The sequence below is a fragment of the Copadichromis virginalis genome, linkage group LG5 (assembly GCF_057382275.1).
Source record: "Copadichromis virginalis isolate Kocher_CV1m ecotype Utaka linkage group LG5, C_Virginalis_male_GT1.1, whole genome shotgun sequence".
Taxonomy (NCBI): domain Eukaryota; kingdom Metazoa; phylum Chordata; class Actinopteri; order Cichliformes; family Cichlidae; genus Copadichromis; species Copadichromis virginalis.
In genome coordinates, this window is record NC_140622.1 from 12,225,917 (window position 1) to 12,249,134 (window position 23,218).

The window sequence follows — 23,218 nt, forward strand, 5'->3', positions numbered from 1 at the left end:
AAGTTAGACAGTATAGTTTGTGTACGTTAATCTTGATAATTGACATCTAACTATGAAAACCATATAAGGTAAAAATAAAAACTCGTGAGACAACAGCCGTTGTCCCCTCTTCATAGTGCAGAATGGGAACACCCTAGGGTGTGCTCGTTTTACTAAAAATACACTCCACCTGGGCGGAGAAATAAACGCGAACATTTACGCTGGGTGGGTAAAAACGATTCATTAGACTAACCCTCGCATCAAAACGAACACACCATAGATTTTCTCGACTATGTAGGATTTACGGAAGAGTCGTCCCAGGCGTGGCTGAGGAACTTCCGTCTTTTACAGCTCAAAAATGGTAAGTCTCCAGCACAACACTCAGCTTTATATTTAATTATTTAGCCAATTACCCCAAGTAACTACTGCCATATTTAACTTAAGATTAGCTAGCTAGCTGTGTGTTCCTTGTAGACGTGGTTTCTGGTTGGCTGCAGCAAAATGAGATTACGGGCATCCTTGATACGGTTTGCAGAAACAGATTGACTGAGCTGTCTTTTCCTCTCGTTTCCTTTTCTGCTCGTTTCTGTGACCTGTAGCTTCACCACAGTTTGTCCTTAAACCGTGGAAAAGCGACGTATATAGCTGGCATAAATACAGTAAATAATTTGGATGAGCTGCAGTGTCGATCACCTGAAGGCATCACATCCTCTTCTGCATTCATATCGCAGATAGATCTACACGTAGCTACGTAGCATTAGTAGATACTTGTTCATTCTGCCTGTGATAACAGATAGCTGTCAAGTGAGACTTGCACACGGATTATTGTCATGCGTAGCCTTAAACACAAGTCCCTGCTGGGCGATTTACCTTTATTCAACTGGAAGGATCTCATTGCATGTGGCCGAATCCTCCCAGGTATTGACTTTTTATTACTTTTCTCTTCAGACAGCGACTCTGCGCCCCTACTTAAACGCTGTGAGGGCCACCTTGCAGGCAGCCCTATGTCTGGAGAACTTCTCCTCTCAGGTGGTGGAGCGCCACAACAAGCCAGAGGTGGAGGTCAGGTATGTTTAGCAGCACTCAATTGAGTCTCACTGGTTTGTCCCCTGCTGCTTCCCACCCTATGCTTCCTCATGTTTCTCCTGCCCTAAAGATGTGTGTATTATGATCAGCTGCTGGCAGACGAGTTCAGTCATGTGCAAACTTGCATAAGAAAATCAAGGAGGGAAGAAAAATGGCTACAAGCAAGGGCAAGGCTTTAAAGTTGGACTGAAGGGACTTGCCTCAGCTTGTTCGCAGGTGTCCTCCCCTTTCAGTGTTGCGGGGTCTCGAGTATAACGTTGAGTTTTACTGTGTTTAGAAGGACTGTTTTTGCTGTTGTTACAGGAGCAGTAAGGAGCTGCTGCTTCAGCCGGTGGTGATCAGCCGTAATGACAAGGAGAAGGTTCTCATCGAGGGATCCATCAACTCCGTCAGAGTCAGTATTGCTGTCAAGCAGGTCAGTAGAGCTAGAATGGCTTTAACTTTTATTGTGGTTATGACTTTCCAGAATATTCTAACGCTCTTTAAAAACTACTATGATTGACTGCAGGCCGATGAGATCGAGAAGATCCTTTGCCACAAGTTTATGCGCTTCATGATGATGAGAGCAGAGAACTTCTTCATTCTGCGGAGGAAGCCAGTAGAGGTAAGAGACAGCGAGTGACAAAAGAGAAATCAGTACTTATTAACAGTATCAGAGGAAGAATACCACGTACAAAACGAGGAAGTGTGGGAGCTAAATGAGTCATAAAGGTCTTCATGCATGCATGTTTTAGAAACATCATACAGACAGTAAACACCTCAATAAAAAAGATCTAGAAGACGGTTGGTGCAGCAGGGGAGGATGTTAGGGATGGGGGGGTTGGAGGCAGATGATCCGCTGTTGACCCCTAAAGGGAGCAAGCAAAAGAAGGAAACAACATTAAATATCTCAGTATTTACAATAGCTTTAATGCAGTAACACAAATGGTGTCTTTTATTTTTTCCGCTCTTATTTTAGGGATATGATATTAGCTTCTTGATTACCAACTTCCACACGGAGCAGATGTACAAACACAAGTTGGTGGACTTTGTCATCCACTTCATGGAGGAGATCGACAAGGAGATCAGTGAGATGAAACTTTCGGTTAATGCCAGGGCCCGTATCGTTGCCGAAGAATTCCTCAAGAATGTAAGTAACTTGTTCGCTTCCTGCAGCGGCTCCGCTTTTATTATTGCCTCGTGTTAATTTGATTCTCTTGTCTTTACAGTTCTGATGGAAGTGTTAGTGTTTCCCCCGTGCCACCCTGGGAATGTTCCAACTGCCACTCGGCACAAGAGTGGAGAGTTAAAGGAGTAAGCAGCCGACCCGAGAGGAGAGGAACGTGACCAATCTGGCTTTGATGCCCTTTATTTACCCTTTACACCCGAGTGTCTTCCTGTACTCATGAATATCAATGACTGTACATAATGAAATATTTACAGTTTCATTTTCAGCCACTTAGAACAAATCCCCAAACAAAGGCGGGTCCTTAAAGTATTAATCAAGTTGATAACCATGAGTACAGGAGCACTGAGGCTGTGCTGTTCCAAATGAAACTCAGAAGAATTTTGTATTTTTTTTGTGTTCTGTCGCTGTCGTTTTAAATTGTCTCCAAATTTTCTCTGTTCAGGACATACTTGTTTGTGGAAGTGTTAAGTCAAACGTAGAAAGAGCTCACTGTAAAGAAACTGCCATCAGTCATGCAAGAAGATACGGAAATATAATAATAAAACTCAGTTGTTTATACCCGTTTGTGTTTGAAAGCTGACGTTTTTGCTGCACTGTTGCTGTTCCTATAAATGGATTTGCTCTGTTTCAGAGGAAGTTGTTCTGAGCCTGCCCTTTAACCACATTTTGCCTTATGCGTGTGTAACTGCTGTGCGCCGTTTCAGCCGCCAGGAAGGGGAAGTGCAGGCAGGGTGTGAGTCTGACGGTGTTTGTTCACATTCACAAGTTAATCCGAATCGTTCGATCCAAATCAAGACTTGAGTGTGCTGTGAAGAAAGCGCCATTTTCACAATAACCTTAAGTATTTCTTAAAAAAAAAAAAAAATCCACTTTAATTTGAGCAGCTGTACTTACTACACGCACACATGCTTCACAAAAGTTGTGACTCGTGGAGGCTGATACTGCCGTCACACGCAGGGAGGAAGAGATTTGTGTTTCTGTCCTGGCTCGAAGAGGACGCAGCCAAATTAACTTTACAATAATGGCAAGATAGCTTTGCAACTTCCTAAGTTTCCATTGTGATACCATGGTTCATGCATTTGACTGTACAGTACTGTGCATAAGTGTTAAATCACCCCATATTTATATTTTGCTAAGAAAGTAGGAAATGCAGCAATTGATTGGAAGGTATAAACGCACATAGAAATACTTTTTTAAAGGCAGAACAGCTTGTAAGTCAACATTTGATTTGATCACCGTTATTCTTAATCACAGCCTGATGTCTTTTAGGTAAGCTCTCTTGTCATTTTTTAAATGAGTCTTCAGAAATAGTTCTGCAGGCTTCTTGAAGGACATCAAAGATGATCCCACACTGCTCAATGTTGATAATCAGATTATCTTCAGATGGTATTTCCTGGTTGATCAAAATCTGATTAATCTGTTTAAAATCCCATCAATTTTAACAAGATCTCTAAAACCACTGGCTGAAATGCAACCCTACACCATGACAGCCCCTCCACAGTGTTTTACAGATGGCTGTAGGCACTCACTGTTGGACCTCTCTCCTAAACACCTCCGTACATATTGACGATTTGACGTTTTTGATTTGGCTCCCTCACTCCTGGAGACCTGTTGCCACTGATTTTCAGTCCAGTTGAAAATCAGTTTCCTTAAAATTTTTAAGCACACACTGCACAGCATGTTGGCCACACAGAAAGGCCCCGTCCAGATGATGGAGTCAACCTTAGGACCTTCTTGCTGTGAGGCAACAGTGCTAACCACCGCGCCGCCCACAAATAATCCCATTATCAAGAAATAACCACAACACGAACAGTACTGCACAAAAGCCTCATAAAGAAACCCATCACAAGGTATGCAGTCACAAAAATCTCAAGTGAGAAGACAGATTGGAGTGGTTGGCTTAAAAAAATAACATCTTTATTATTGTGTAGTTGGGATGTACATTTTTTTTAAAATCTTAACCCACAACACCAACTTCAAGCTAATATTGTGTTCTTTGTTTCTGTTTTGCATGTTTAATGCTCTGATGTGTTCTCCACAGAAATGAGTGAAAGCATGTGAGTGTATTTCACTGAAGGCCCGTCGTGTGTGGAATCATCATTTACATAAAACATCAGTTTCAGCTGACACTGTACAAGCAGATACAGTACACCACATAGCTAAGGAAAGCTATTACACCAGCCAGCCCTACAAAATGAAATGGCTACTTGTTTACCATTAAAAATGAACGACCCAGTCCTTTAATCTATTACTGAATCAGCACTTTAAAAATAGTAAGCTGTTGTCCGAGTAGGTTTGCAGCCTACAAAGTGCACATTATCACTGAATACAGCTTCACATCCGATAATGACTGCACGTTACAGTTGCATATCAAAAACATGGAGCGGAAAAAAAAAATATCACAGGGTTAATACTTCAAGACACAAAACAGTAACTTTCAGTGTTAGTGCTACTGCTGCGCAAAATCAACACAATGAAACCACACGGAGTACAGTAACAGGCAGACAGGAATCTGCTGTGTGAGTCAAGCGTTTAACTCCCTGCTGTGCAAGACAATACTTTGATTCATAAATAATTTGGAACAGCGATGCCGAGGGCCCGCTGAACACTGAGGCCCGGACACTCGCAAGTTCCTCAAAAAAATATGCTTAAACAAGGGGTAACAGAGAAATGTGTGCGTGTGTATGGCGCTGGTGGAGGAGGAAGAAGGAGACACATTAACCTGCTGGTCACCAGTGTGAGGAGGTTGTGCACATTTGGAAAGGTGGAAAAAAAAGGAAGAAAAAGGAGGAAGGGGAAAGGTCCAGCTTTCAGCATCACCGGGTTCCAGCCAGCAGAGGTATCAGAGATGAGGAGGGACGGTCTGCAAGGCGTCTTCAGCCGTACGTTGGACGTTCACGTTCTGGAAGAAGGAATGCAGCAGCGTCAGTGTCCTGAGTGAATATACATCAACACAAGCCCACTTTTATCACAAGTCACCAAAACAAGGACTCTTCTTTTACTGGGGTGAAAAAAAACAAGAAAGCCTTTTTTTCTCTCTGTCAGTGGATGTTAATGCTTTTGTCTGCTGCTGCTGCAACTTCTTCCATCAGTTTTCCATCTACGACTTTTTGCATTTCTTTTGCCCAAGGCACCATCTGGAGAGCCCCATCACCATGACAGTCACTGGCGTGAGCAGACTGCCAAGTAATTGGTGTCTGGAAGTTGGTAACTACATGTTTCTCTAAACCTCACAGCAGCACCTGAGACTAACCTAAAATGCTTGTTACTACTTTTTCTTTACTTTAAATGTGATTTTTTAAAATTTCCTCTTATTTTGTTTAATTTTAATCAGAGAGCCTTGTTAAGTCAGTGCAGACAGAAATCTGTGACTGGCACAGTGAGCGTTTTGTTTAGCTGTTTGCTATTCACCCCAGTGGAGTCTTTGCATATGAATGACCAGGAGAAATCTCAGTCTCCTGGTTTGCACTGCACTGAACGTTTCATGTGTACACAGAAGAAGATACGAAGGAAATTCCAGCGTTTGTTTGATCTCCCTCTGATATCAGTAAGAAACACCCAAGTCATTTTAAGTCTTTAACAATTCATTAATATCAAACAGTGAAGCAGATTCATGCCATGCTTTCTAAAATGAAGCACAAAAAGAGTGTGATAAAGATACATGATATGGAAGTGTAGTTTATTTAAAAACAGTCAACAGAAATAGCTTCCTCTTAGTTCTGATCAGTAACGTGAAAAACACTGTGAGAGTCTTCACATTGTTTCACAAGAAAAGTGTAATTTCATATTTCCAGCATTTTCATTAGACAGTGTTAGGACATCTTAACAAATTAAACAGGAGCTTATGTGCAAGAGTTTATGTGCAAATATAGAGAAACTGCACCACTTGGCTACGTCACAAAGCGCTAACCTTAAGAGTTTCCTGACTGCTATCTACAAACATATAAAGTGATGGCACACTGTTAAAAGTTAACGTGGTTAAAAATCAGTTCAACAGACAGAATCAAATAAACAACGTATTCACTGACTGCACTTCAGAAGGTGCTGGAGTGTCACTGTTTCACAGTCAGGAGTACAGCATCAGCTCAAAAACACCTTCATTTGATTGTTTTGCTTTTTTATTCATTCTCCAAAAATAGGAGAATGAGCTTGTCACAAGGTCCGTGACAGGATTAATAAATGAAAAATTACAAACTGGATTCCAGTCGATTACCACCATCATCACATCTTATTATTACAAGAGAAGGAAGAACAGAAGACATGAAGAGTGGAAAGAGACTCAGTCAGGGATTTTTTTTCCCTGAAGGTACACTGTGCATCTGAAGGGTTCTGTGTGGGTAATGAAGGACTAAAGGAGGGGGGAGGGTTGGGGGTGTTGGGAGGGGAGGGTACTGCCTCACTGGTGAGATGGCACTGTTAGCAAAGCTTCCTCTGACATCCGCGACACGTCTACGTTCTGTTTGATAAAAAAAAAAAACAGACAAAAAGGAGGAGGGATCAAAACACAAGGGAGACATGAAATCCACTGGGCACACACCATGTCAACGACTTGGAATAATGCATCACGTTTAAGGTTTCAAGGATTTATCTGTTTTTCCACTTGTGTGACAGCATCAAGAAGAAATGAAAACCACTGTATGCACATATTTATGGTTTTGCCAATCTAGTTCAAAAGTTAAAAAATAAAATAATGTAAGTGCTCAACCATAAAACACACGCAGAGCATAAAACATTCACTGTTGTAGTATTTGTTATGCAGAATTCATCGCTGTTCAGTATCAACTCCTGTTAGAAAAAATAATAATAATAAAACAGTTAAAATGGTCCACTTGGAGGACTATTTATCTAAAGGAAATGAGGGAGAATGTGAAGAGCAGTTAGTCAGTGTTTCATTAATCTGTAACCAGAGGTGGGCAGTAACGCATAATCTGATTACTTTTTTCAAGTAACGAGTAAAGGGATTACTATTGCAAAAACGGTAATTAGATTACCGTTACTTTCCCGCAAGCACGCTGCGTTACTGCGTTACTAAAACCGTGATTTTTTTGCGAGAATGTCTCATGACAATGACGTAAGCGAGTATGACGTTCGTGGCAACAGCTGTGTGCAGATCAACAATGGATCACATATCGAGTGCGGGAGAGAGTATGAACGTGCAGTGTTTAAAGCGTGGAAGTACTGACCATTTACCATTTACTTTGAGTTTGATTCCATAAAAAGTGACAAAAACATTAGTGTCCGTGGTACGTGGGAAGAAAACTTCTTTTTACAGCGAAAAAAAAAAAAAAAAAAAAACCCTAAACAAGCACCGAGTACGATGTAATGGGAAATTCACAGAGAAACTCGCGGATTCTTCAACTGACCGCTGCGGCACACCTGCACCAGGGTAAACCTCCGCCTATGCCACTCCTGCTATACAGGTGAAAATAGAGCAACAGGACTGCTAGTCTTTGATTTTATTTGTTTTCTGCTGGGTTTTACTTGCATCTATTTGAAAGAGTGAGTGTAAACACAAAAAATATTTTATTTTATGTGCTGGAATGTGTAGAAAATAGGTTTAAATGTTAAACTAATTTCTTCAAGTCAGAGAATGGTGCAGATAATTTAATTTTTGCTTGATGCATAAAGTTAAAAGATTAAAACTAATAAAACAAGTTTTATAAAGAGACTTTTCCATTTGATTACATTTTGTATGATGGATTATGCAGAAAAAGTAGAATTGGGCTGAAAGATATATCGCTTTATCAGCTATTCAGGTTGTAAATCGTGTTTTTAAAAAGTAACTAAGTAATTAATTACCGTTGAGAATAAGTAATCAGTAAAGTAACGGGATTACTTTTTTGGGGAAGTAATGAGTAATTAGTTACTGATTACTTTTTTCATAACTTGACCAACACTGTCTGTAACCAACACAGGATCTGCCAAACGAGCCAGCTCTGCATCGATTACGAAAGCATGGAAATCAGAAAGGAGCACCACAGTGAGCGACCTTACCTGTGAGAAAGCAGGCTCTGCTGTATCTGTCTGTTTAATGTGTGCGTGTGTGTGTCATGCTACCCACCGCTGGCCTCTCTCTGTGCGTGTTCACTGCATCCACGTTTAGGCTGATGGACTCCACTTTACAGCCTAAGCGTGCAGAAAGAAGGTTTGTTTGATTAGTTTATGTGGCAGCAGATGTATATTCAGTTTGTACATTGCACATTGGCACGACAGCGGACCTACCGTAGGCCACCGGTGTCAGCTTCAGCACCGTGTGTAGTGGGCACTTCAGATATGGAAGCTCCTCTGTATGGAAAGATGAGTTCATTAGAGCACCACCGTATAAGTACACACAGTGCTTTTCACATATTTACATTCTTTTCATAGTGGGAGCAGGTACTCGTGCATGTGCATGCTAAAGGAGTCACATGCGCACTTTTTAAAATGAATTAATAAAAGATATGATTCATCAGGTAGTAAACAAGTATTTTGTGATGAATAAAGAATGGGTCCAAATAGGGATGGGTACCGGTGTCCGGTGCCATGATGGCACCGGTTCTGACATAAACGGTAGTAACCAGACCGAAAAGCAGCGCACATTTCGGTGCTTTTTTTTCCTGAGCTGTGATACACTTTAGATTCTAGCCAATCATTTTACGTTTCCGAGGATAGTAGGCGGGGCCAGGTACGTACGTTCTGTTAGAGCAGAGCTACAGATTAAAAATGTCCAAGGCGAAGCGGTCAAAAGTCTGGCTGTACTTCATAGCAAAATATGCAAACTCAGCAGCCTGCAACAAGTGCTTTAAGCTGATACTGTGATACTGTCAAAGGAGGTAACACCTCAAATCCGATGAAACACCTGGCGACGCATAGCGTTTTTTTAAAAAGCCCAGAAATGCGCCGTATTTGATAGCTTGCTGCGAGACCTCACACCGAGCACATCTACTGCGGGTGGGTTGCCTGTTATGCAACATCCCCCAAAAACACGAAGAGGAGAGTCCTGGCCCCTAGCCCTGCCAGTGTAGCAGAAATGATGACGGATGATGGTGGCAGCAGCCGTTCTTCTCTGCGTGAGTAGCTAATTTACGTTTCAATTCAATTCAATTCAATTTTATTTATATAGCGCCAAATCACAACAAAAGTCGCCTCAAGGCGCTTCATAGATACAGAGAAAAACCCAACAATCATATGACCCCCTATGAGCAAGCACTTTGGCGACAGTGGGAAGGAAAAACTCCCTTTTAACAGGAAGAAACCTCCGGCAGAACCAGGCTCAGGAGGGGCGGCCATCTGCTGCGACCGGTTGGGGTGAGAGAAGGAAGACAGGATAAAAGACATGCTGTGGAAGAGAGACAGAGATTAATAACAGATATGATTCAATGCAGAGAGGTCTATTAATACATAGTGAGTGAGAAAGGTGACTGGAAAGGAAAAACTCAATGCATCATGGGAATCCCCCGGCAGCCCAAGTCTATTGCAGCATAACTAAGGGAGGATTCAGGATCACCTGGTCCAGCCCTAACTATATGCTTTAGCAAAAAGGAAAGTTTTAAGCCTAATCTTGAAAGTAGAGATAGTGTCTGTCTCCCGAATCCAAACTGGAAGCTGGTTCCACAGAAGAGGGGCCTGAAAACTGAAGGCTCTCCCTCCCATTCTACTTTTAAATACTCTAGAAACAACAAGTAGGCCTGCAGAGCGAGAGCGAAGTGCTCTAATAGGGTGATATGGTGCTACAAGGTCATTAAGATAAGATGGGGCCTGATTATTTAAGACCTTGTATGTGAGGAGCAGGATTTTGAATTCAATTCTGGATTTAACAGGAAGCCAATGAAGGGAAGCCAAAACAGGAGAAATATGCTCTCTCTTTCTAGTCCCTGTCAGGACTCTTGCTGCAGCATTTTGGATTAGTTGAAGGCTTTTCAGCGAGTTTTTTGGACATCCTGATAATAATGAATTACAGTAGTCCAGCCTGGAAGTAATAAATGCATGAACTAGTTTTTCAGCGTCACTCTGAGACAGGATATTTCTAATTTTAGAGATGTTGCGCAAATGGAAGAACGCAGTCTTACATATTTGTTTAATATGTGCGTTGAAGGACATGTCCTGGTCAAAAATGACTCCAAGGTTCCTCACCGCGTTACTGGAGGCCAAGGTAACGGATCCAGAGTAAGAATCTGGTTAGATACCATATTTCTAAGATTTTCAGGGCCGAGTACAATAACCTCAGTTTTATCTGAATTAAGAAGCAGAAAGTTAGCGGCCATCCAGGTCTTTATGTCTTTAAGACATTCCTGCAGTCTAACTAATTGGTGTGTGCTATCTGGCTTCATGGACAGATAGAGCTGGGTGTCATCTGCATAACAGCGAAAATGTATGCTATGTCTTCTAATGATGCTGCCTAAGGGAAGCATGTATAATGTAAACAGAATTGGTCCTAGCACTGAACCCTGTGGAACTCCATAATTAACCTCAGTGTGTGAAGAGGACTCTCCATTTACATGTACAAATTGGAGTCTATTAGATAGATATGATACAAACTACTGCAGTGCAGTACCTGTAATACCTACAGCATGTTCTAATCGCTCTAATAGGATATTATGGTCAACAGTATCGAACGCTGCACTGAGGTCTAGCAGGACAAGCACAGAGATGAGTCCACTGTCAGAGGCCATAAGAAGATCATTTGTAACCTTCACTAAAGCTGTTTCTGTGCTGTGATGAGCTCTGAAACCTGACTGAAACTCTTCAAATAAACCATTCCTCTGCAGATGATCTGTTAGCTGTTTGACAACTACTCTTTCAAGGATTTTTGATATGAAAGGAAGGTTGGAGATTGGCCTATAATAAGCTAAGACTGCTGGGTCTAGAGATGGCTTTTTGAGTAAAGGTTTAACTACAGCCAGCTTGAAGGCCTGTGGTACATAGCCGATTATTAGAGATAGGTTGATCATATTTAAGATCGAAGAATTAATTAATGGCAGGACTTCTTTGAGCAGTTTTGTAGGAATGGGGTCTAAAAGACACGTTGAGTAGGCTAACCACGTTATTACATTAATGCATGTAAGGTGAACTAGCAAACAATCATCATAGCTACATGCGGCTGTCCTCTTGTTTGATGGCAGATACTCCCTTCACCCTGGCTAAAAAGGCTAAAATGACCAAAGAAAAAGTGGAAAACAGTTAAACATGAGAGGTTTAGGACAAAGTTTGTGTTTTTTCCGTTGTTTAAGCACTGCTTCCAGCCAAGAGTTCTCTCTGCTTTCTTTGGGGCCATCGTGGTTCAAAGAGTTGGCAGTTCGTCCTGTAACCGGAAGGTTGCCGGTTCGAGCCCCGGCTCGGACAGCCTCGGTCGTTGTGTCCTTGGGCAAGACACTTCACCTACCACCTACTGGTGATGGCCAGAGGGGCCGATGGCGCGATATGGCAGCCTCGCTTCTGTCAGTCTGCCCCAGGACAGCTGTGGCTACAACTGTAGCTTGCCTCCACCAGTGTGTGAATGTGAGAATGAATGAATAGTGGAATTGTAAAGCGCTTTGAGGGCCCCGAAAAGTGCTATATAAATGCAATCCATTATTATTATTATTATTATTTTCTAGCAGATGGACTCCAACTCCATGTTCTTGGACCTGCAGTTTAGTTTGTGCCGCCTCACAACAAAGACTGCTGTCACAGGCTGCACTCATGAGAGGTTGCTAATGATATCGTGAACTATCTGGCTAACAGCAAGGTAACTTTCAAAATAACAGCGTCTGCTAGTAAACTCATCATGGATCGTTATTTTGGAGGGGTGAAAAAAACCCATTAATCGCTAAATACAATATGGCAGTTTTTAATTCCCCTCAAGTACAGTGTGAGTGTGAGACAGTGACACAGTGAAGAATTCTGAAGTGGAGGAATTATTGAAATAAAGGAAAAACAGAAATGAGGTCAGTCAGCCACGTACGTCTCCAACTGCTCACTTGAAAAATGAGCTTTATGCAAAACACGTCAGCGCACAAACCTCTCATCCAGCATCTTAGTTAAAAAGACTCTAACCCAACCAAGAAGGTCTGTGAGGTGCACAAAAGTTAGTCTGGCATGTGAAGCTGCGGAAGCAGCCGGGGACCGGACATGCACAATAATTCATCTATCACTCTGCCTTCAATAGATGTGAAAATGAAACTGAGCAGATAGCTCCAGGATCTACGTGATCTACAATAAAAATGTTGTGTGTGTTTTACACTAAAATGTGTTTCCTAAAATTATTTTTCTCTTACACCTCTCAGGTTTCTTGACATTTCAGTTTGAAAACTGACCTGCTGTTTTGTCCAGAAAGTATGCCAACAGGCAGCGCAGGACAGCTTGATGACAGATGACCAGCACGTTCTCCTGCCGCTCCAGCTCCATGATGACGGGCTCCAACCGCTGCACCAGGTCCTCATAGGACTGAGTGGCACAAAACAACGGAAAAGGCAATCGTGCGAATCCCCAAAACAATATAAAAAACTGAATGTGTAAAATAAGACTTCCACTTGACATTGACACATCCTGCAGAGTAATTAATTCACAGGTGAACAGGATGACATCTGAGCAAATGGAAAATCCATACAGGCTGTGTAGACTAACATAGGCTTTAACGACATTTCCGAAAGCATGATGTCACCGCCCGACTGGGCAACCAGCTAATGCCCATATCCATCTTCCTGTTACAGATTAATGGAGAGGTAATGGAATGAACTAAAGGTGAGAAAGGACCAGCAGGCACCTCAAACCACCTGATCAAATATATCTGGCACACACACACACACACACTGATGCTGAAGCCTTTGTTTACTGTGATCTAGTGTTAAGCCGATACTGTCTGAGAAGCTGAAGCTCATTAGCACAGAGTAGGCTGCCAGAAGCCATTAAGATAAAATTAGATCATGTTTGTGGTTATCAGAAAGAAAAAGAGCACTTCATTATGCCCACAAAGGAAAATCCTGTCTGCATTAGCAATGTTCCACATGTTAAAAAATAACCACTGACCTCTCCTTTTGGATAGCGATAGCGATATTTGTCCTGGTCTCTTAGTGCAAACTCCAGAGGGTAGTTTCTTTGGATCTCCTCATACATCAACTCCTCACACACACCCTAAAATGCACATACGGGTTCAACTTCAACACAGAAGCACAAAGAGGTAGTCAACAGTGATGTGCAGAAGCCAAGAGAGCACCACCTACAGCATCAATCTCATTCAGGACCTTCCACTGTTCATAGGGCACATTGAGGGCTTCGGCTGTCTGGATGGTTCTCTTCATCTGACTAGTCCATACCTTGAGGTCGCTAATGTTTTGCTCCTGGATGAAGTGGCTCAGCTTCTTAGCAAACTGGAGAAAGAAAAACAAAACCTTTATTTATTTTCACAATAGCTCATGCAGTCAGGAGGAAGACAGGTAAGGGTTTAGAAGACATTTTTTCTTTGATTGTAAAGTTTCGTTGTACCTCCTTCCCTCTAATCGTCAGACCCGAGTCTCCTCCGATACGACCCTTGACGTTTAGCTCGCTCTCCCCGTGGCGGCACAGGTAGATGGAGCGGGGTGTGATGTGGATGTTCATGAGGTAGTAGACAATCCGGCTCTGGATGTGGTCTAACACTCTATTGACCAAGTACCGCTGACCAACGTCCATGATTTTAATGTAGGACAGATCTCTGAGGGGAGAACACAGATAAAATACAATAAGAAAATGTGTTTTTTAAGCCGGTTACTCCCATAGTTTTGCAATGGGGACACACACACCATCACCAGGTTCCACCTCACCTGTCCAGTACCTCATCCAGTGTCTCGTACGAGTTTTCATAGCACTTAATCCGCTTCATGAAATCTTCCACTGCTTCTTCTGTGTTGCAGTTGGTGTAGTCCGGGCTATCCAGTTTCACTTGCTAAAGTAGAGCAACAGCAGAGGAGTGAGCCCTGCATCTTCTAACGAGTCAAAACAGTGCCAACAAACACAGACACTCACCACTATGTTCTCCTGTATGACATCTGGGTCTTCACACACAGACTCCACAAAGAACACCTGAAGGAAGACAGAATCAGTGTGACCGCCAGCAAAACCCGAACCCTCACTTTGAGCCCGCCAGGTTACCTTAAAGCCATTCTGCTCCGCAAACTCCAGGATGGTCTCCCTTCTTTCTCGGGTAGTGTTTGTTGCATCGAACACCTGTAGTAACACACACATTATATGAGCTTTTTTAGCACTGCACCCCGTATCTGAGCTGAAGAAAATATCTCAGCCTGTGTGATAATTAACACATGACCCACCGCAACCTGGCCTCCGTCTTCTGTGAGGTACTCCCGCACATCGTTCAATGCCGCTGAAGCACACTTTCTGTGAAAATCACAGACAATCGGCCATAAAATGTTACATAATTAGTGATTAAATAACTTGTTAAGGTAGCATGATGCCAAAAGCACCCTTACCTTCTGATCTTTAACCCCTCCTCGTTGTCCGGACGGAAGAACTCAAAGGACTTGTAGATCTTTACAAACTCTCTTCTGTACTGTCCAACATTAAACTCTAAAGAGAAAAAAAATGGAGGCAAAAGCTATTTATTATAATTGCACTCAAAACACTCTCACTGGTGCTTCTGCTCTTGTGCATAATTTTACTAAAATCTGATACACTCTGTTCAACTCTATGGCACATGTACCTCTGGTGGGCACTCCGATCCAGTTGAGATAGCGGGTCAGCTTCTTGGAGATGTAGGTCTTCCCTCTGGCAGGTAGGCCCACGGTAACAATGAGTGTGGGACAGTTGGTCATACATACTGAAATGAAAGAGATCAAGGAAGCTTCAGTCCGCAGCTGATCCCTTACAATACGAAAGTCAAATTTAAAAACACACAGTTACTCAATCAAGACTGTCAACAACCAGGTTTGGGGATAGATTAGGAGACTGGCTCCAAAATGCTATCTTTCATATTACACAATTTATAAAGATATAATTTGAACGTTAGATTGGCATTATCAGAATGTGTGCGCCTGCGTGGTGCTGATATCGTTCATCTTGATAAAGTCTCACCACCCTGACAACGTGGAGTGATAGACAGAAGTATAACAGAGGTCACAGTTGCTGCAAGATGTGTCGGGGGTCTAGTGAAACAGCACTTTTACTGCAACAGACATCTGGAGAAAGCCAGCACACTGAGCCACTGCGTACACAGGTGACTGGGCCAGAGAGCAGCCAACCACTGGCCACATGCTCATTATTTTAAACTCCGCTCATTCCAATAATCCTCTCCGAGTCAGGCCACAGTGAGGAGACCCTGACCGTGCTGCGGCGCGCTGGTAAAACTCAGCAGCACAGCCACACGGCGAATGAGCCGCATGACTGCGGGGATACAATTCATGTTTACAACCGGCGGTCGACACAGAGGGTCATCCCTCGGACCAGTCCTTTCTCCTCGATACGAGCAGCCTTCATGTGCGGCGAGCATCATGTGAGTCCTTACATAAGCGTGCGAACCAGATGGCTGCTGCAGCAGAGAGACGTCTGACCTCTGTGAACTGTACTCCCCGCGGTAACGGCAGCTACTGCCACACAGATATTAATCCATACTGACCCAGCGCTCATTATTCACGGCGGACTGGAAGCCTCTACACACGCGCTCACGCGCACGCGGAAGAGAAAAAAGGGTTCCGGAGAAACTGTGAAGCACAACCATTGATACTCATATGACCACAAACGTTATATATTCAAGCTAACTGTTGTCGCCACGTCATACGCACCCTTCCTTTGACAAATGTGTTTTTCAGGAAGGCCGTTTTTATACGGCATCCAAATCTTCTTCAGGGGGTTTTGCGTGAGCTCCCGCGGATTTGTCGCTGCTTTGTCCTCCATTCCGTCTTGCGGTGAGGTGGAGGTTGCCGCGGCGGCAGCAGGAACACGGGGCTTCTTCCCGTGATGCTGCTCTGAAGTCGACCGGTGCTTCATCCGCGTTGGTGTGGCGGGATGGAGACGGCACGAGCGTTCTTTTCTCTCTTTCTCTGTGCCACTTGTCACGTGACCCGATCTGCCGACACCAACAACCGGCAGTTGGACGTAATGATCACAGCACAGGCGCAAAACAATTTTGTGATTAAACGTAAGTTTTATATGTTTTGCGCAACCACAAAACACAATCGTTGCATAATTACACCGATTACCCCATAACAAATAATTACGGGGCCAGTATTGCTGATATCAATATTGTTAACCTATAAAAGCAGCGTATTTAACAGGGAGCAGGGTGTCATGATTTATGACATGCATCACGATCAGTTTGCAAATTATGAACACGCTTTAATGACAATTAAATCACTGTGACGTTTACTCTCCACAATGACACACCTTTCAGCTTCTCGTGTATTTTGAAACTCCAAAACGCTTTGAGTCAACTTCTGTTGTTTCACTGTGCTATAGGCGAGAAATAAAATGGATGTGACAGGTTCAGGGACTTTTATGGTGCAGTATTTGAGGTCTATTTTTTCATTTCCACAAAATAAATAAATAAATAGATAAATAAATCAGTGCGCTACATACTGAACCTAGAGGATAGAAACTAGTGTAAATCCTACTGCCCTAGTTTCAATCCAGCACCAATAGCAGCATTGACATTTGCATTGTCCCACCTCTAAATAACAGTTTTAAGCTCAAAAATATTTCTGGCTGGTCTTGATTCTAATGGTCCTCTTATAATGGTCCTCAGCAGCATCTCATTGGCTTAAAGTGCTCACAGTGACATTGGGTCACTGTTGTACCAACCAACCTCTCCTAAGCTTTACATAACGAAGGGCTGCTTTGACATTCTGCCATAAATCATTTTGATACAGTTTTGAATTCATTGTTTTTTCAGTAATTGCAAGGCACAGAGGCACAGAGACAGCAAAGGAGTTTCAAAACACGATTTCCACCACTGTGCTTCACAGTTGGTACTGAAGTTTGGCATCTGCCTTGCTCCACAACTTCAGCTTTCTTGTCATCATTTTTGTTGTCCACAGCATGTCCCAAAAGCAGTGCGTAACATCAGCGGAGGGAAAACTTAGACTTTGTTTCCATTGGTTTCTTTCATAGCATGCTTTCTCCAATACTCATTAATTAATACATTTATTAATAAGTGATAATTATACTTTCAGTAACAGACCTTGTATGATGCTATGGTTAGTTTATTTTATTAAATTTCCTATATCGCCATCTGGATGAGACCAAAGCGCATGTTCGGCTCCTATTTATTGACTTTTCTTCAGATTTTAATACTATCCAGCCACATCTCTTAGCTTATAAACTTCTTAACCCGTTTAAACTGGATTTTAATCTTGTTGGTGGGATTTTAGACTTTTGGACCTGTTGTAGATGAGTCTGCTTCTTGGTGTGATCAGTCATTCTTAAAGATCAGCAGCTTGAAAAGTAAGGACATGGTAATTGACTTCAGGAAGCCATCCCCCCATCCTGCACCAACAGTAGTACATGGTGCAGCAACTGAACTGGTGGATAGTTTTAAGTAATTAGGGGTTGTTCTTGATAAGGTTCTGTCCTTTGAGTCACATTTTGATGCTACAGTGAAAAAGGTCCAATAACGACCGTACTTTTTAAGGAGATTCTGAAATGATGACCCTTTTTTATAAAAGTTTTATTGGATGTATTTTAATGTTTTGTATCATTGCTTGGCATGGTAATTTGTCTTTGACCAATAAGACCAGATTTAGTAACCTTAGTAACCAAGAGACATAGAGTGCCTTTTATACCTGCTGCTATTGTGATGATTAATAACACTAAACCATAAGCATTGTTGCCATCACTACTGGACATTGGACTTTGTTGATGATAACATTTGGGCTGTTCTCTCTGGGCTGTTTTGAGTGTGTGTGTGTGTGTGTGTGTTGTTTCATGTGTGGACATACTGCAAATCAATTTCCCACTGGGGACAATAAGGTTACCATTGAACACTGTATACTACCTTTTCTCTAAACTATATACTTTGTTGCCTATTTCAGGAGTACATGCGATGCCCCCAGTGTAAACTTTGCAGGACACTCACTCCTCAAGAGTGGATCACCAGCTATCGATCCTACGTGCTGCACAATAATATTCAATACTTAGTATTTACTGTTATATTCACATAGATCATCGCGATGATGTTGTTTATTATGTTGCTCTCTTTTTTTTGCTTGTTTTCTCTTTTTTCTTTCTCAACAGGTGATCCAGGTGATTGATATATGTATTTTTTTTTTGTCTTTTTGTTTTGTTGGGGTTTTTTTTGCCCTTTATCACCGTTCCTCTTCCCCGCTGTTTTTCTTTCCCTACCTCTCTTTCTTTCTCCCTTTTCTTTCCCTCAGTCATGTCTGTCCCGTGTGTAGCAAGTGAAAATAAAATAAAATAAACAATAAAAGCAAAGGTGAATCAAATAGACCAATACGGCAAGGCCGGGATGGTCCATTTGGTAAAGTAAATCTACTGGGCATCTTTCTTTGCCTTTAGACAATAATTCTGATGCAAAAGAACCAAACGGGACAGACGGAAGAAAAAAAAATGAGTGGATCACCAGTCTTGAATTTTCTCTAGTTGTATAGTTTGCCTTATTGTGGACTAATCAATGCCCAGGTCTTTAGAAAAGCTTAATAACAATTTGACAAAGATCCTGTAAAAGCTATCACAACAGAAGCATGCTTTACACAACTAGTATTTCTTGAGAAGAGCAGACCTTGTCAGCACAAATTTTGTTTGCTTGTATTTAAATGGAGAGCAGCCTAACTCACATTTCCAGGTTTACATCCTTAACTGGAATGCTTGAAGGTAGCTTTTGGAAAAGTCATACCCCAGAGGTCCGGGTTACATGGTGAGTGCGTTCATAAAGGTCAAGTGATCACGTGTTGTTTATTTACTCTAGTTGGGTTTATAAATGAGATTTAGATGAAGGTCAGAACCCATTTTATAAGCAATTAATGCTGAAAAGACTAATTACAAATGCTTACTTTTAGCTGAAAGGTCATAAACCAATGTATAATGCTTAAAACAAACATAAGAAAAAACGTATGTATGATGATTAGGAGACTCAACAATATGTGTTATCACATAAAACCATATCATGTTTGTATTTCAAATGCACTCAGCGGAGTACTGATAAACAACACATTTCCTAGACATCAGGTATGTAAAAGTCATGCTGTCTTCCTTTCTTTCTTCTTCTTCTTCTTTTAAGGTTTTGAACTTCTACATAAACTCACTAATGAAAACCTAAAAGTTCTACTTTAAATGGACCTCAATAGCCCTTTGTAGCCAAATAGGTGCTTTCACTTTTATCCATTCCTCTCATCACTGTCCAACCTGGCAACCACATTTTCAGCATAGTTCTTTCCACCTTTAACCTTTGACCTGATTCACAGAAGTCTAGTCAGCAGGAAAAACACTTTGTGTGTGTCTTTAGGAAAGACGTTTTCGTTTTAATTGAGTACAGGGGTTTGGTGTTTCCCGATTCAAATGTATGTGTCTGTAAAATGTAATAAAATAACAGTAAATAGTCCTGAAGCAGCAACTAGCCTGGTCATGGCCAAGAGATAGCCATGACTAGTTGCTGCTCCTGACTCCTCCTGACTCTTGAAAGTGTGGAGCAACAAGATGACACTGTGTATTATGTGGGATTATACACCACAGCACTGCTTTGAGTTTCGACTCATTAGTCATAGTCAGAGTCCACTTATTCTACTTTCATACTCACAAACAGACCTGTCCAAAAAGACCAGAAAAAAGTGTGTAGATAGTTACAGGCAACATTAATAATGTCTATTTCTGTTTCAGGGTTCTGCTGTTATGTTCACTGTCCCAATCTGAGGCTTACTTAGAAACTTGACTCAACCATAGTTTTTGCACTACATCAAACGTAAAGTGAAAAATATCTGCTTTTCTTTCACATTTTATATGGCAAACAACTTTTTTCCCCACATGCTCACACACTTCACTCCACTCCCTGACAATGTCCATGAGATGGCAGTATTGCACTCCATCTGTCCTCATCTGTAAGTCTGCACTCTATGAGTATATTAAACTTTGCTACTGGAATCAAACTCACTAGCCTGAAAACACATCTCACTGGTGACTCATTTTTGCAAGTCCAATTTTGTCATATATGCACAATAATATGTTAGGTCATGTGCTCTTCATCTCAGGTGAACAGAGTAAAGCAGTTGGGGGAGTGCAAAACCCCTGCAGTGGACACAGAACTTAGCACACCACACAGGCACTAAACATAAAAACTAAACACAGAAAGCTTCACAAAGGCAGAACGTATGCAGACCTGATCAGACCTGTATAAAAGGTTTACATCACTGCACTGGTGTACCTAATATGTTTTTCAAAGCTCTTTACACTCTTATGTGTTATAATCAGAGGTGGGTAGTCACTAATTACATTTACTCTTTTAAATATACCTGAGTACTTTGGGAAAAAATTCTTTTAGGAGTAGCTTTACTGCACTGTGCTTTTTAATTTTACTTGAGTAATATTATTATGAAGCTTTGCTACTCTTACTTGAGAAACATTTCTCGCTACTCTACTCAGTGTAACTTCACTGCATGAATAATAAACACATTTTAATCAAAAATGCATGAGACACTGACACAAACCTACAGTTTATGTCAAGTCGTTGTTGTTTTTTGATTTTCAGTCTTTCAAATACCAACATTTGCACTAAACTTTAAATTTGTGTCTGTTTGATTATCTCATTTTTAAACATTAAATCAGATGTTATGATCAGTTACACAGTACTAAAGTAGCATTTCTTTTAAACTAAATTCTTTTTTACTGTTACTCGAGTAATTTCTTGAACGGCTACTTTTACTTTTACTTGAGTAAAACTATGTTGAGGTAGTGCTGCTACTATTACTTGAGTACAATTTTTTTTGGCTACCCTACCCACCTCTCGTTATAGTTATACTATTTTGGAGCACAGAGTCGATCGTGATGGGGTAGCAACAGGGCCCTTGACCTAAATATGCTCTGATGGAGGTTTTCTAATTAAATAGGCCCTACACGCTCAAATTCCCTGTCTGCTAGTAGACTATAATATATGTCAGGTTCATCAGGTCCACGAAGAAATGGCACAGTAACTCGTGGTTTATTTTTATATTTTCATCTGTCAAATAAACATGCTGCAGTGCAAAAAGTTTTGACAGAAACCGCAAAACTGCGTAAAAGTCAGCTAGAGAACATCAGATGAAGGATATTTGCATAAAGTTGTACACGGCCTATGAGAAATCAGCCACTGACAATCCTCCACTGACACTCCTGCTTGGCAGGAGGTTCTCGCACATTTTTCAGTGTCGTCTTAAAAAGCTCCACTGGAGAACATGAACAGGAAACGGAGCTGAGCCGGGCTCCTCCTCCTCCTCCCAGCAGCTGTCAGGCTCTGATTGCAGCTAACCGCCTGTAGCCTGTAACATACTGGACAAGTCATTTCCTAACATAGTAGTGGACATTAACATTACACTTGGTAGTAAAGTCGGCATTGGCCGTACAGGGAGTGTGAGGGAGCCCGAAGCTTATTACGATCGAGGATGAAGCAGACACGAGCGACAGGCTGCGGTTACATCGCAGCGGCATCTGATCAGTCACAACAAACAGCCATAAAACGCAAACCATCAGCCTCTCCAGCAGCACCACAGGAATCAGTGTAGGACCATGACAGCAATCACAGCCCGATGATGGCACACACCAATAACCTGGAAGATGTGTCGCACGCACGCGCCCAAATCTTAACATTGTCGTTTTGTTATTTTTTTAAAATCTATTTTATTCTAGCAGCAGCTCTAAAACACCCGCCCGGCAGTAGCTGTGAAGCTGCTGCTGTTCCAAATAAGTCTGCCAACTATTTAAGAGAAAAACCCAGAGACTGTCGCCAGCTGCCGTTATGTAGGGTAAAGGTGAAAGCGCCAGCACACCAACAGGCATCGACTCTTGTTTACGTCTTTAAGGGCTGCCCCTCGCCGTCCTACGCTGTCTGTCTGTTAAAGGAGAACAATTCAAAGTGCTGAACGAACGGATCCGAGGAGCGTGGAAATCGACGCCTCTTACCCGCTCTGTCCTGGTTCTGCGAGAGCTTGGACCTGCTGGAGCAGCCTCTCATCATGAGCGTCCGTCTGATGGAGCGCAGTGCCTGGCGGTGTGTACGTGCGTCCAACAGCAGCCAGCGCCACTGATGCTCACTGTACACACCCCCGATGTGCGCGCGCGCGCGTACGTATGCGGGAACCTGGAGTCAGGAGGACGGCTTTCGACAAAAATGGGTATAATGAAAGAGCGGCCTACCTGCCTTATGACCCTCCTACACCCCACCCACGTTTAGACTGTCCGGAACGTCTTTACCAGCCCAACCCTTACAGGCAGAGCAAAAGAAGAAGGACTGGATTGGCAGCCAACTTTGACAGGGATGTGATATTTCATTCAAAAACAAACAACACAAAACAAAACAAAAATACCTGCACAGCATAAACTCAAACCTATATATATCATGAACCGGTTTGGGAAATATCCATAAACGCGCAGTACGTTGGTTTTGTTTGCAGGTCTTCAGTGGGATCATGGTTTAAAGCCAGTCTCGCGACCAGGCGATGACCTTTTTTTTTTTATTAAGTTCCACAGTCATATATATGAGGGGAAGCCGACTTTCCCAGGTCTGACTTGTGTTGGACTTGCACAGGCCCATGCACTCAGAAATCACTGTACTCTTGAGTCCGATTCTCTAAGCTACAGTTAACTATAATATTACCATGGGCTTGTTGTTACTATAACGTATGGTTAACTGTATGGCTTAATTTCACTTACAGTAAAATTTATTTTCTAATTTAAAAAAAAATACTATCAGTAAAACTGATTCTCAATCCAGCTCAGGGGGTACAGCGTCTGCACCTCTGGGACCACAACACTGCAGCTTATTGGGGCTTCACCTCATCTGCTTTCACGTGACACTTTTGGCTTATAAAATGCACAGTTCAAGAAAGAATCATTCAATTA

General features: G+C 42.1%; 2 protein-coding genes across 6 annotated transcripts; one reads left to right on the forward strand and one right to left on the reverse strand.

Moving 5' to 3' along the window:
• Window positions 1-145: 145 nt before the first annotated feature.
• On the forward strand, window positions 146-2,791 carry arpc4l (actin related protein 2/3 complex, subunit 4, like). Its single transcript, XM_085455957.1, has 6 exons — window positions 146-340; window positions 928-1,046; window positions 1,369-1,480; window positions 1,574-1,669; window positions 2,024-2,194; window positions 2,274-2,791. The coding sequence occupies exons 1-6, from the start codon at window positions 338-340 to the stop codon at window positions 2,277-2,279; spliced, it is 507 nt and encodes a 168-aa protein (XP_085312083.1). The 5' UTR covers window positions 146-337; the 3' UTR covers window positions 2,280-2,791.
• Window positions 2,792-4,128: 1,337 nt separating this feature from the next.
• pfkfb4a (6-phosphofructo-2-kinase/fructose-2,6-biphosphatase 4a) lies at window positions 4,129-22,437 on the reverse strand. Of its 5 annotated transcripts, none has more exons than XM_085455961.1 (14): window positions 22,280-22,435; window positions 14,886-15,002; window positions 14,656-14,752; window positions 14,497-14,563; window positions 14,321-14,395; window positions 14,195-14,251; window positions 13,993-14,114; window positions 13,676-13,883; window positions 13,414-13,560; window positions 13,220-13,324; window positions 12,508-12,637; window positions 8,456-8,518; window positions 8,295-8,359; window positions 4,129-5,135 (listed from the first exon to the last, which is right to left on the reverse strand). In XM_085455961.1, exons 1-14 carry the CDS (start codon window positions 22,332-22,334, stop codon window positions 5,076-5,078), a joined length of 1,368 nt encoding a protein of 455 aa, XP_085312087.1. In that variant the 5' UTR covers window positions 22,335-22,435; the 3' UTR covers window positions 4,129-5,075. The 5 variants fall into 5 exon arrangements, with proteins under 5 accessions (XP_085312087.1, XP_085312084.1, XP_085312089.1 ...); XM_085455958.1 differs by lacking the exon at window positions 22,280-22,435 and adding an exon at window positions 15,964-16,237; XM_085455963.1 differs by lacking the exon at window positions 4,129-5,135 and adding an exon at window positions 5,894-6,689 and having other exon boundaries at window positions 22,280-22,437.
• Between the last annotated feature and the right edge of the window lie 781 nt (window positions 22,438-23,218).